Below are 15,173 nucleotides of genomic sequence, written 5' to 3'. Positions count from 1 at the left end.
CAGAAGATTCTAACTTGTATTTTTAGGCTGTTTATCCTTTGAAACTAAAAATGTTCATCCAGAAGTTACAATCTGTGGCTTCTACTCAAGCAGTGTACAAAGTAGTGTTTGTACCAGAAAGAATGGTCTTTTGAAACTTTGCTTGGTGGGCATATTCTAAGAGTGTGGTTCACATAGTGTTATTAGCAGAATGAACAAATTAATTAAAGAATCAAGATAAGGAGTTGGAAAAGGACAGAAGAAATAAAACACAAAACTATATGGTTAATCCACAAAAGCATAGGTATAGTAGCATTGTCAATGCCAACCATTCAAAAAGAATGAGTCAGCCTTCCTGCCAGTCCCCATCATGAGACTAGCTTACAAATCATGAAAAAAAATAACAATTAATAATGCTGGGTTCTCTTCATTTGTTCATGTTTTTTGAGCCTTTAGGTTCATGTTTTCCTCAGTCATAAAGGCTCAGTTTAAAAAATAAATAAAAACAGAGTCTCACATGACATGATTCCAGGTGTGAGGCAAATCCACAACCAAAGCAGGGCTGCTCACTCAGCTGCCTCTCCAACATATCGATGACCAGGTCTGTGGCAGCCACTGAGGAGGAGGACCTCCTTGCAGAGCCCCTGCTACACAACATCCTGCTTGGTGTGCAGGTGGTGGAGTTAGGGTGACCAGATGTCCCGATTTTATCGGGACTATCCCGATATTTGCTTGTTTGTCCCGCATCCCGACCGATGTGCGCTCGGGACACTGGACAAACAAGCAATTTTGCCCTCCCGGAAGGGCTCTCGCCCCCCCCCAACTCCGCCCCCTCCTTCCCCCATTGGCTCCCTCCCCAAATCCCCGCCCTGGCCCCGCCACTTCCCCATGCACGTGGCATTCCTCCTCCCTCCCAGGCTTGCTGCTGTAATGGCAGTGCAAGCCTGGGAGGGAGGGGGTGGTGGCCGGCTTCCAGTTCCTGGAGCTGGTGAGTAGGGGCACCGGGCGGGCAAGGGGGGCTGGCAAGGGGGCTGCTCCCCCAGGAGGCTGACAGGGGGGCTCTGGACCCCGGCAGCGGTGGGGGAGAGCGGCTCGGGGCTGCATGAGTGGCATGTAAAGTTTATTGGCTTGGGGGGGGACCCCTGCCCTGCTAATTCCCCCGGCACCTGCAAAACAGCTTTTTTTTTTCCCCCGCCCTCCCCTCCCCTCCACCCCCCCCCCACGTCCCGATATTTTCTGTCAGTGATCTGGTCACCCTAGGTGGAGTCCCCCCTTGGTGCACCGGAGGTTGGTCCTGGCTAGTGCCACCAGGATCAAAGACCTCCTGGACTATGACTGAAGGGACTGGGTGTACTCCATAGTGCTCAGCCAGTGCATGGGACTCACCACCCTCGTGTTCCCCATCGTGTGCTCCAGGAGACATGGGCAGCCTTACTGCCCATCTATCACACTTTCCTCTAGTCCTGCGGGAGGATACTCCCCACCTGCACCTCACCCCTGGCCCTCCGGACCTCATCATCGGGCCCCTGCCCTGCAAGCCTCCCCAGCCACCCCTGACATACCACCTGAACCAGCTGCACAACATGCAGCCAGTCTGCCTCTGAATCACCCCCAGGAAACATCTGTGTGCACTAGTGCTCCACACCCTGCATTTCCTTGCCCTCATGTTCCACCCTGACACCAATTGGAGGGAACTCCTACCACCCCAGAAGGGTAAATATTCCATTCTGATCCCATGACCCACTGGGGATATTAGTTGGTGGCTCCTTCATGGAGCTGTGAGCACAAATGTGTACCTGGAACGGTTCACCACCTCCTCCTCTGACACCTGACCCTTCTGCAGTGAGAGGGAGACCCTGGTGCACATTTATATAGGGTGCATCAGACTGGAGAAGCCCTTCATCCAGCTCCTCCAAAACCTTCGTAAGGTCTGGCTGCACTTTCCCCACACATCTTGATCTATACACACCCTGTCTGTGATCCTATGAAGTCACGAGACCGCCTCGTCAACCTCTTCCTGGGGCTGGCCAAGGTGGTCCTCTACCATACCAGGAGGAGGAACTGGATTGTGGGGAGGAGGGGCTTTGCGACCGGAAGCCAATTTCTGATCCCTTTTCAAGTCACATCTCCAGACAAAGTTCCTCTGTGCTGTGTCCACTGGCTCCCTGGAGAAGCAGTGAGTGCTGTCCGAAGTTCTCTGCTCAGTGTCTCCCTTTGGATCCCAGATTTTATCCCTGTGACCTTCACTCCCATCCCTGTTTTTCCTTTTGTTGTCCCTTGTCATTAGTTGAGGCCTGGGTCTGGTGCCCCCTCCCTCTTATGCTGCAGGGGAGAGCCTTTAGTAAAGGCAGGCCCACACCCGCCCACCCAGAGCCTCAATGGGTTCCCCTCCAAGAGAACTGCAGTGAGCATGCCGGCATGCAGCAACAACCCAGCTTTACTGACTTACCCCTCCCAGAGCCTGCAGTGACTCAGCCATCAAGCATGTGGAAGCAACCTATCCCTGAGTGGAGCGTGGGTCAGATGACCCCCCAGGCTCTGATATTTTCCCAGTCCCGCCAGAGCTATAGATCAGTTTGTACAATAGCATTACCTGTCCAAGAACCCTCTTGCTATCTCCCAGTGTATCAGATTCTCTCAGCCTGCTCCTGCCCCAGCCTTGCCCAAGCCCTGTTCCAGTCTTTTCCTTGCCCTGCTCTGACCTTGCTCCAGGCCTTGCCTCCACCTCCTGACCCCATGGGACTTTGACCACCCAGCTGTGACCTTTGGCCTGTATCTGGACTCCAGGTACAGTACTGATTTGGTTTCTAACCACCCATCTTCAACCTCTGGCCTGCAGCTGGACTCTGGCTACAGTACTACTTCTGGCTTGTCTACAGACTATGATCTCGGTTCTGACCCCAGCCTCTCCTCAAATCTCGGTTCCAGTGCTACCCTCAGCCCAGGCCTGCCCTGACATCTGGCTTCAACCTCTGCTTTGACCACTAGGCATGACTATCAGGAGAGAGTGCCTCACATTACGAGCTGGAGCTTTAACAAAAATATCAAATAGCATGAGACTCACTCAGGAGTCAGCAATGTTGGCTTCGTTTTATAAACTTTAAATGCTTTAAACTGGTAGTCACTCCTTTTCTGAAGTAAATCCAAAGCCATGGCAGGAATTCAGTTCAGTAGCTTTACAGAATCTGCAATTAGTACTCACCATACTCTTGCAGATGGGAGCTATTCAGACATTGGGAGGTGGTGAGGTGAATTCAGTTTCCCTATCTCTGTCCTTTAATCCTAGCCCACGTGCCCTGTGTGTGTGGATGTGGAAGCACATGTTCAATTCCTCTTGGCTGTTGGGCCTCGCAAGGAGTAACCCCCTGCCAGGTTTCATGTGCTCCTATTTTCCCCTTCAACAGCTTGGGGATACAGGGGAGAGGCAAAGAGAACACACTGGGATTAGCAGCACTACTAGGGCCACCCAGCAAGGACCACGAGCTGGAAAGACAAATCCTCTCTCTGCTCCCATCCTGCCCTCTACACATGTGACATGGGAAAGAGAAGAGGGCTTCAGAAAAAGCTGAATGAAGGCAGAGTTAAAATTCCCAGCTCAGTATGAACTCAGCCAGCCCTGTGGCTGGGCAACAGATATTGCATGGGTAGACTTAGGAGTGCACCAACCCCATAATTATATATATTATATGTAAAGGCCTGGTTTATACGTTTTCAGGAGGATGAGGTTTTTAAAAAGCCAAGGTATAAGACCCTGATGATGGTGACATAATAAAATTGACCAAACTCTGGTGTAGGCGTAGGGCAGAGCACCCCAATATTGTGCTATTTAAAAACCTAGAGAAAGTCACAATGTTAGAGAGAGAGATGTTTTTCTGAGAACAGTGACTAATTTATTGAGATAAAAAAAGAGAGCTGGATTACATTAGTAGTTTCATCTAGTATATATACACACCAATGTTAGTAAGACAAAAAATTGTGTGATGTAATTACTTGAACTTGTCCCCTTTAATATCTAGAGAATTCAAAATGTCAGCACAAGACTATTATAAATTTCAAACCCAATTAATAAGGCATTTTGGAATCAGAAGTGCAGAATAAATCCAGCAGGCATTTCATAAAGATACAGGTGTTAAAATAACTGCTATGATAGAGTTGTGCAAAGACACTCACCCACGCATTCCATAGTTTCCTCTAAGGATGCAAATCCATCCGGGCATTCTCCAAAACAACGGCCTCTGTGTAAGTAAAAGCCAGCTTTGCATTTGGTGCAAAAGTCTCTGCTAAAGCAAGAGTCGCAGTTTTCTATTCTGCATCCTGAGACATATTTTAAAAGTTTTCAGTTAGAATAAGGCCAAACATGAAAACACTTGTAAAGCAATTAAATAGCAAAAATAGAAGAGTTTAAAAAAGGGATGCCGTCAACCTGAGATCCACCCAGTATTTAAAAAAAATTACCTTTAGCTACCACATTTGCCCCAGAACCCTCATGCTATTTTCTGTGATTTTAGAACTACATTTTCCTATTTTTAAAAAATAGATATTTTTCTCTTCCCTGTTGCTGTATTAAAGATACACCCAAACAACAGAAACTGACTCAATAGTGGAAATTGCGAAGTTGATTAAGCACAATGCATAAAGCCAAATGCATAAAGAAGTTAAAATGTCTATTTTTTCTCTTGCCTTAGATGTTAAACAGTTGGTACAATAAAAATTTTAAAAAGTGCAAATTTTGAGTTGATTATCCTCCTGTGTGGGATAACACTGGGTTTAATACAACTATATTTTATTGTGGTTCCCCCCTCCCACACACATACACACTTGTATTTAAACACATTTGTGGGAGAAAAGGGGGAGAGGGAGATATTTAGAGAAAGAGGAACAGATAATGTGCTAACATATATCATCATTGCCTATCATTGCATACAGGGTCCAAATCATTTCCGTTAGTTGGCCATGAACAGACTATTTGCAGCCACCTGAGAATGCTTTCTTATGCTATGTTTGATTTCTAAACTCACATATGAATCCATATGCTATGGTACAGATACACAGTTCTTCCAGATTTTATTTGCAAATAGCATTTAGCACCCAGTATCTTGACTTTCTGCTTCTCTTTTTGTTAGAAATATACGTGCCATATATCTCTTCTACAGCATGTGTAAGTAGCTTCCATGCGGCATCTCAGGATTTTGATTTCCTTCCTCAGTTGTTGACTAGCTTTTTCTCCCCATTTCTAAAATATAGAGTCACAGTGCTAGCTGTGCTGAGAATGCTGAAACTATTATATACTGGTTGCTTTTACTGACTACCCAGCTATAGGTACATATCAAGCTGATGCCTTTGTGTTACTTAGGTCTACATTGCTGCTGCTCTTGTGTGTTCCAGAAGCAATGTTCAAGGAGCAATCTGTTAAGGTCTCAAGAAATTGCTTCTCAACCTTCAGTTTACAAAACATCATATGACCCAGTTTATATATGAGTCACCCACTCTTTTTTAAATAGGAAAAAGGTAACTAAATCTAATTTTGCTGAGGATATATAACCTAAGACAAAGTATAGACTCTCCCTCATCCCAAGGACTCTGATCTGGTCCTATGCACAGAGCAGGATGCTGGCAGGGAAGAGGCTTCTGCTTCCTAAAGCAAACATATCTGGGGACCAATCTTCCACTTCTTGTGCTTCCTAAACATTCACTGGACCTCTAGAATATTCAGGACCGGCTCCAGGGTTTTTGCCGCCCCAAGCAGCGACGGGGGGGGGGGGGGAAGGAAGCCACAATCACAATTGCGATTGGCGGCACCCCGGCGGCAGCTCCACCGCCTCACTTTCTTCTTCGGCGGGAATTCGGCGGCAGGTGCTTCCCTCCGAGAGGGACCCGCCGCCGAACAGCCCGACGTGCCGCCCCTTCCCCTTGGCCGCCCCAAGCACCTGCTTGCTGGGCTGGTGCCGGCCCTGAGAATATTAGCTTTCTCATACAGATATTAGAGATATTACTAAAAAGATTATTAAGGGTGTTTATTACTTGAAAAAAGAAAGGTAAACATTGAGAAATCAGTAACCATGAAAACCTTAAAGATAGACATATCAGACATTGAGTTAGTATATAAAACAGGAATATAACTTCCTGGTTTATAAATGAGCCATCACACATGAAAAGGGGGACAGGTGATTTAGAGAGAGAGAAATTTAGATTTCCACAAACACACACAGAGGTCTGAAAACTAGGGATACTTAAAAGGCTATGTTATGGAATAATTAAATAAAATAGTATTGCTCTTTCTACAAGGTTTTGGTTAGCAAAGTCTCAGCACACACACACACACACACACACACACACACACAAAATGCCAGGGCAAAATGTTCAAAAATTAACAGAAAAATCCATTATAAAATAAAAGAGTCACACACACATAAATCATGAATATTATTTGAAAAAAATTATTCCTTTTTAAAATATAGAAACTGCATCAATATATCCATCGTTAGCATCTGAAGTTACATCAGAAAGCATTTGGAATTCATTTTATGCAACATTGTATTAGTTTTTGCGGTTACTTATGTCATGCATTTCTTTTTCACTCTTTCCAAAGGAGCAAGTTGATCCAGTGTGGTACTTCTGAAATAGCTATTTGTAAATTCCTCTAAGAACTTTACAAGTTTATAAATTCTTTAAATACAAGGACTTTAGTATTTATTCTTAAACCTTAGAGGGCCAAAAGTTACAATAGGGCCACTTAAATTGATAGGACATTTTATCTTCTGCAGCAGTTAGGGAAACACAAGGCATTTTACAGCAACTCTTATTGTGATGTTGAACTATAATTTAGGCAGTTTTCACAGGAAAAGTAATTTGATCTTTGGGACCCCTTTGTGATTATGTGTAACCCATGTGCCTAATAGGGAAATATCTCTTTAAGAGATCCATTGGGGGAGGTAGGAGTGAGTTGTGTCTGGGCCATTGTTGCTAGACAGATTTAGCACTCCACATCCAGAAGCTTCTGGAATTGGGTGTGGTAGTTTTGGTTCCCTGTTGCTGGGGTCAGATGAGTCCTGGTCTACACTGGGGGGGCGGGGGGGGGAAATCGATCTAAGATACGCAACTTCAGCTACAAGGATAGCGTAGCTGAAGTCGACGTATCTTAGATAGACTTAGAATCACTTACTTCGTGTCCTCGCAGCGCGGGATCGACGGCCGCCGCTCCCCCATCGACTCCGCTTCTGCCTCTTGCTGTGGTGGAGTTCCAGAGTCGACGGCAGAGCGATCAGGGATCGATTTATCGCGTCTACACTAGATGCAATAAATCGATCCCCGATAGATTGATCTCTACCCACCGGTGGGTAGTGTAGACGTACCCTGAAGCATTTTGCAGGAGGTTAGTGATATTGTTAACCCTCTAACAGGGAAGCATGGACAATGCTAATTATAGCAAGGGGAAATTGGAAGGAAAAAATAACTTGTATTTTAATTGTATGCTTTGAATGTTGTTTTGATTTTAGCCAAACTGTTCTAGTTAAATTGTCTCAAGTAGTCTGATTCACCAACTTTTCTTTAAATGTAGTAATGGGGAAAGTTTTGTATTTTCTTGAAACAGGGTGTTGTTTAAATCTGTACACTTAACTGAGTGATTGGTTAATGAGTTAGCTGACTGGCTAACAGTGATTTCAGCAGAGGAAGAGTCTGCATGGATTCCAACTGAAGATTCCTACAAGCAAGTGGAGGGAAGATGTTTTAGACTCAGCAGACTGCATAGATTTGGTGATCAAAGACTCTAACTGAGTCTTAGGTGAGCATGTATAACTGTGAAAGTAATGTCTGTGGATTATAAAATAGCCATGGCATGCTTAAAAATTAGATTTTTGTTTGTTTCTTTATCATACCGTTATTTAATTAAATTATTTCTTTAGTTCCTTTTGGGACTTGAATGTGGGGAGGTTGACCCTGTGCAATCCTTGCTGAAAATCCTTGGAGACTGACCTCTGGGTCTCCAGCTACTTTCTATGGGAGTTGGGTTTTTTTTTTAAACCATTGGAGACAGGAAATGAAGTGAACTCTAGCCCACCCAAAGGTTACATATGCGGAGCTCAAAATTAGCTTACTGAGGTCTTCAACATACAATATGTAATAATATAGCTGCCACATGGAAGCAATGGCTCTTCAGGCTCTACCTCTCTTTTACAGATCTATCTATCTTAGGCTACATCTACACTATAAGCTAGGAGTGTGATTCCCCGGCTTGTGTACACATACTCATTCTAGCTCTCATAAAGCTAGTGTGTGTATAAATAGCAGTGTAGCGATGGTAGCACTGGTGGGGGTAGTGGAGGTACGTCTGAGCCATGCCAAGTAAAACTTGCCTGAAACCCATTGGTATATACTTGGCACAGCTCAGACGTGCATCCACTGCCACTTCCCATGCTACCCTGGCAGCACTGCTATTTATACTCAAACTAGCTAAATGAGAGCTAGCATGAGTATGCATACATGGGCAGAGGAATCACATCCATAACTCAGTGTAGACATAGCCTCATGGCTCCCATTACCGTAGTATCTGAGATGCTCAAAATCTTTTAATGTACATCCTTGTGAAGTAAGGAAGTGCATCTCCCCATTGTACAGCTGGAACCCTGAGAGACTAAGTGATTTTCCCAAGGTCACGCAGGGAGTCTGTGGCAGAACAGGAAATTGAACATAGGTCTTCCAGATCCCAGGCTAATCCTCTAACCCCTGACCATTCAGTCTCTCTATGTGCGTAGTCTGCTGTTAGTACTGGTCCCAAGGGAACCTCAAAATGACATTCAGATCCTCTGTTTAGATAAAGCCCAAAGGTTTGGGTGCTTACCCAAAATTTAGTTGCCAAAAAGGGGATAGTCAGCTGCCCGCTGTATCATTTCCTCTACTTTTATGCCTGAATGGATCTCCTAGGGGACTAGCATCTGTGTATGGGTAGAAGGCTAGGAAGTGATGGCTAGTGAGAACATGTAGCAGCTTCCACCCATCAACCCTGATCCTGACTTAGCTACTCCCTGCAGGAAATGGATTTCCACAGTCTTACTCAGACAAAACTCCTATTAAAGTCAACCTAAATTGCTTCATGTACACAAAAGAAACTGAGATCCTTGGTTGGAAGATAATAGAAATATTTATTATTATAACTAATAATGGCAGGAATTTTGTCTGGGTTAAGGACCAGGCCCTTAATACTTAATCTACAATGCACGTGGACTGCAAATTAAGAGCCTGACCCTGCAAAGCCTCTCCCAGGTTAGCAAGCACTTTCAAGATGAGGCCATAAGATGACTTGCTTTCATGATAGTCCTGCAACAGTTAATTGCAATGCACGTTTGTTATATTCAACATGCATTGCAAATATTTCATTAATTGCAATGCTTGAATCAAATGTCCAGTATGTTTAAATATTCATAAAAACATTTGCTTCTTGCCCACCCACACAAGACAGTTTGAAAGGACATCAAGGTTTTTCCAAATAATTTAGTCCAATGATGAGCTAGTTTTCATGTTCTGCAGAACAGAACATGAAAAGAAAAATTAGCATCATGTGACCCTCCCTCACATCCAAGTGACGCAAATGTACACTTGAAATAATGCATTAACTATTACTTCCAAAACGGGGAGGGGAAAACATATTTTGAAGTTGATTTCATTTCTAGATGATCTGGTGGTTCCTTCTGGCCTTAAAATTATGACTCATTTATGTACTGTTGTTTTAAATGAAAAATCACTTGCTAAAAGCACCCTTTGATAAAAGTGTTATATTCTTGCTAGATGAATTTTCACTTCACCTGACTTTATGGAAACTCCCTTAAAAGCTTGCCTGGTTTGGTTTAACAGAACATATGCAAAGAGCATGTTTAAAAAATAAATTAATAATTCTATTCCATTTCAGTTTCTGGATCATAATTCAAAACTCCTATCCTATTTCCATCCTTTCTTTTCCCTTTTTTGGCAGTTCAGAGTCGGTTGTTTTTTTTTTGGGGGGGGGGGGTTGGTTTGGTTTGAGTTTTTGTTTTATTGTATTACCGCAAAGTCCCCAATGTTATAATTATATTATGGAGGCACCGGTAGCAGCTCCATAGTTAAGGTTGAATTGAGATTTCCACTTAGAGCAGTTCACATTCTTTTTTTTTCTGATGAAGATGACTGATTCTGATTACCAGACTCTTACCATGTAACCTAGTCCAGATTCAATTTGGGGAGGGGGGGGAAGGAATAATGAAAAAAACATTTCTGCACTATTTTAAGAGTTCTAAGACCCAGATACTCAGCTGTGTCACACTGCCACTCAGCACAGTACACTCTCATGAGCCTTAGGATTGCTGGGGGGCAATCCTCACCATAATTTATAATATCCCCAAAAGGGCCATCAGCAGCCAAGGATCACCAGAGAGTAGTGCACAGTGACCACTCCTCACCCTTGTTGCAGCCACAGCACATCCTCTACACAAGTCGGCTACTAGAGGTCTTGAACCCAGGCCCACCAAGCATGAGCCTTATCCACTGCACTGGCTCATGATAAGGGAATTGCTGTTAATACCCAACCACCAGAAGCTACACTCACTGACTCAGTAGGCTCAAATGACTAACAGCAGACTGCTGATTGGACACCAGTGGGTATAAAGCTTCCTGTTCCTGTCCCATCCCTTGTCTGAGTAACTAGTTGCTAGGCCTGTTGCTGCCCAGACCTCTGAGACCAATTCCCATCTTCCTCACCTGGTTCCTGCTCCTTGTTCTTGCTGTCTCGTCTTGCTCCTACTACACACCTCATCCCAGTTCCTGTCACCATGCCTTGGTCCTGCTTCCTAGCCCTGACTGTACTTGCTGTTTCTGGCTTAGACCCTTGGCATGGCTTCTGACTGACTCTGGCTTTGACCCTTGGTGGGACCATGACCCCGAATCTACTCCTGGCTCCAACCACTTTGTCAGACTGCCCACTTTATGGGCCCTGACAGCTTGCTCAGACCAACCTTGGTCTTCTCTGGGACTCATTATTGAACCCCCAGACCAACTATGGACACCAGTGGGGCTCCCACCTTGCCATCATCCCAGGGCCCTGTGTGTCCTCAGGTGCAGATCACTGACCTCCAGGCAGAGAACCAGAAACTGAGAAACCCAGTATGACAGTTGCAGATGGGAAATCATTCCTTTCAGGAGCAAGCCACAGCACTCGGAGCAGCTGCGGGTAACCACTCATCATCTCTTATGACACCAGCTCAGGAGACAGGCCCCAGAGTTCCTTTGCCAGACAGATACGATGGCACCCTCAGTAATTTTCATGGGTTACTCCTGGGGGAATTCTACACTACTGTGCATGCACAGAACTAATGTCCCCCACAGATTTTCTTTGCTTCCCCGCAGAAAAATGGCTTTCTGAAGAGAAGCAAAGGGAAGCCACAAGAGCAATCATAGGATCCTCCCCAGCAGTATGTTTTGGGTGTCCAGGGCAGCCGGCAGAGAGGTAAATCACTGTGGGTTAGGGGGCAGGTCTGGGAAAGACCCGGCTGGTGCCTCCTACCCTACACCAGGCTCAGCTGCTAGTCCTGCCTGGGCTGTGGAGGACGGGACTTCCTCTTCCCCTGCACGACATCCAGGGCTGTGTCAGACCTACCCCCAGATTTCGCCCCCGGCTTTAGGAAGCTCTGTAAACTGTCCCCACCCCACGCTTCCTACACCCATCACTCCTCAGCTGCAGGGGGAGGGATCCCTGTACAGGGAGCTGCTCCCCCATCCGCCCAACTCCCATGCATCCAGACCCCCTCATACCCAGACCCTCCCACCGAGCCTCACCCCCACCCCCGCATCCAGAACCCCCCCGACAAGCCCCACTCCCCCTGCACCTGGACCACCCCAACAAGCCACCCACTCCCAGATCCCCGCCCTACCAAGCCCCAATCAGCTTCACCTGGCTCCCCACCCCACTGAGCCCCACTCCCTCAGCATCTGGGACCCCCCCCACTAAGCTCCCCACACCCAGACCCCCCCCCCCACTGAGCCCCAACCACCTTCACCCAGATTGCCCCACACAGAACCCTCTCCACCCATACCTAGATCCCCCCACACTAAGCCCCTCCACACTTGGATCCTGCCTTGCTGAGCCTGCCTGTCCACACCTGGTGCACCTGGCATGGAGGAGCAGGGTCCTGGGGTGTTTCTGGGGCAGGCCCGGTCCTTGTGTTGTGTCAGGGTTAGGTGCAGCCTCACCGCTGAGTCCATGTCTTGGGGGCGGAGGGGGGAGCTGTATAGTGATCTCCCACCTCTGTGCAGCCAGTGGCCTGTGCTCCCCAATGCCATGCCTCCACATTTATTTGACAAATAAAATTTGCAGAATTTTAAAATACTGTGTGCAGAATTTTTAATTTTTTTGGTGCAGAATGCCCTCAGGAGTAATGGGTTCATTACCCAGTGCGGACTCCTGTTTATGCTCCAGCCCCAGGAGTACATCACAGACCAAGTTAAGGTGTGGTTAGTACTGAGCTTGCTTACTGGGGAGGTCCTGGCATTGGCCTCTTGCTTTTTTAGAACAGAATCACTTGGTATTGACCAACTGGGACTCATTCTTACAAATGTTTGCCAGTATTTTCAATCACCCTCATAAAGCCCACATGGCAGAGACTGCCTTATGAAAGCTTCAGCAAACCCTAAGGTCAGCCCCTTCCTATGTCACCCCATTCAGACATTTGGCCATAGATACCACCTGGAATGATGTGGCACTCCTCCATCAGTTTTGGCTCAGGCTTTGCAAAGAATTAAAAGACAAGCTGGCACAGATGGCCCCACTGACACACACACCCCACCAGTTTATAGGCCTTCATGGACCCGTGTATCTGGATAGAAACGTGACTGCACGACCGACAACTGGAACGAAGGAGGAGACCATCCACTTCCAGCATTTACCAAAGCTCAGCCCTCAAGGCCAAGCGAGTTTTCCCTGGGTAAAGTCCATACCAGCTGACATATAATGGCCCTGCCTATCCCCAAGTGAATGAGACTAGGAAGACAGGAGAACCTCTGCTTCTATTGTGGAGGAGCAGGGCATGCAGTATGCAAGTGTCCTTTCAATTCCCCTACTAACCTGATGACAGGGAAGAGGCTAACACCACACCCAGTCGAGTCTGGGTACCATGAGGGAGAAACCCCAAGATTATGCTAACTCAGGAATTCCTCATCCATCTCCATGTCTCCATCTCCACTGCAGTTGCAGATTGTGCAGTCAGAGCAGGACTTTCCAATACAATAGGCCTTGATTGATTTAGGAACAGGGGACAAATTTATGGATTTTTCTGTGGGCTGGGCCATCAGTCTCCCAATATAACCCAAGGGTAACCGGACCTGGTAGAAAAAGTACATGGATCTTGACTGGCATCAGGCCTGGTTACACAGAGACCGCACCACTGGAAGTGGTGACTGGGGATCACCTCAAAGTTCTACAGTTTAACATTATTTCCTCCTAACATTTCACCTTGGACTTTTTAGGGTCACCGCAGCTTATTCTTCACAATCCCCATATTCTGTGGTCTCAGTGAGTTACTGCCTTTCCATTAAGCTTCCATAGGGACAATTCCTTTCTCGTTCAAGAACTTGAAACCCTAGAAATAAAGCCAGAGGGTTCCATTCCTGTAACCCAGATGTTCCCCCCACATGGCAGCAACCCTGTTTGACCTAGAAACTCCATCCCGGCACAATAAATCAAATCTTACTGTAAAATACCAAGACTATCATGATATCTTAGAAAAATGGAACACAGACTCAGTACCCCTGCATTTCGTTAACAATTGCCCCATCGACCTTTAGCTCAGAACCAAGTCTGAAGCAGAGTTAGCAATGTTAAGGGAGTACCTCCAGGAAAGTTATTAGGGGAGAGGGGGTTAATGATACTGTTGTCTGCCTTGTGAAACTGAGCTGGGCAGAAATTGTCCAGAAATGCCTGGAGTCAGGGCCGGCTCCATGCACCAGCGGAGGAAGCATGTGCCTGGGGCGACACATCCTAAGGGATGGCATTCTGTCCATTCTTGGGGCGGCACAGTCTGAGCAGCTTTTTTTTTTTTTTTTTGCTTGGGGTGGCAAAAATGGTAGAGCCAGCCCTGCATGGAGTACCCCATTGCTTAGGCAAAACAAAGTTAGAAAACTTCTCCCTTCATAAAAGCTCTATTTTAATTTACAGAGCAGAATTTTTTTTAAAAAATCAAACCTAAAAGAGAAAAAAAATCACCACTTCTAACTTCTCCAATGTGAGGTCAAATCACATTGTGCAATCTCTTAATTCATCATGACAGAACTGCAAGGACCTGGAATTCCAGTGGTATGTCTACATTGCAATTAAAAATGGCTGTCCGATGCCAGCTGATTCGGGCTCATGGAGCTTGGCCGGGGGGCCGTTTAATTGCAGTGTAGGCTTCCAGGCCCAGTCTGCAGCCCAAGCCCTGGGTCCTTCCCACCTCAGAGGGTTCTAGGAGTTAAAGGAACAGATTCTCTGTTGGTATAAATAGGCATAGTTTCATTGACCTCAGTGGTGTTTCACCCATTTATAAGAGCAGAGATTCTGACTCATCTCATTAGGTCAGAATTCTTTCCTTTTTCAAAAGGGAAGAAGCAGCAGAAGGGAAGACGAAATCACAATCAGGGAAGAGCTTGTATACAGAAACTTAAGACTGTCTAACTTTGTAGTACTGTCACAAGGTAAAATTTCAAAAATGGCTACGTGATTTAGGAACCTAAGTCCTGGCTTTCAATGAGATTTATGCTCCTAAGTGCCCAAGTCACTTCTGAAAATAGGACTATGGTGTTTTTGAAAATTTTATCCACAATGCTTTGCATATCAAAATTCATCATTTTTTTCAAAGGTGATAGTGTTTCCTGACAAGTTTCATTCTGTTCCAAATATGGCTGCTTTAGGACAAACTGATCTGCTGCTGTGAGAAATCCTGGTTATAAAATATTAGAGTTCAGACTTCATAATCCCATTAACACTGACCTAAATTTTCAGTGTCAGTTTATTCGAAGGCCAGAAAATAAATCCAAAAAAGGATAAAATTAATATTTATAGACAATTACATAAATGGGGCATTAAAAAATTGTGGTGAACAAAGGCTATACTAGCAAATCATGCTCAAATTACAGTGGCATTCAAGGGTAATAAACAAACAGAGGAACCAAAGTGATACTAATAATTTTTTCTGATC

At 45.6% G+C, this 15,173-nt stretch overlaps 1 protein-coding gene across 2 annotated transcripts in view; it reads right to left on the bottom strand.

The window, feature by feature from the left end:
* Positions 1 to 15,173, bottom strand: part of RSPO2 (R-spondin 2) — a 155,508-nt gene that overhangs the window by 75,680 nt on the left and 64,655 nt on the right. For both annotated transcript variants that reach the window (XM_065399679.1, XM_065399680.1), the window contains one exon: positions 4,150 to 4,293. In XM_065399679.1, coding sequence (XP_065255751.1) covers positions 4,150 to 4,293 — 144 coding nt within the window. The remainder of the gene's footprint in view (positions 1 to 4,149; positions 4,294 to 15,173) is intronic.

The sequence above is a fragment of the Emys orbicularis genome, chromosome 2 (assembly GCF_028017835.1).
Source record: "Emys orbicularis isolate rEmyOrb1 chromosome 2, rEmyOrb1.hap1, whole genome shotgun sequence".
Classification (NCBI taxonomy): domain Eukaryota; kingdom Metazoa; phylum Chordata; order Testudines; family Emydidae; genus Emys; species Emys orbicularis.
Note: the sequence above shows the minus strand (reverse complement) of the source record. Positions and strands in the feature narration are given on the sequence as shown.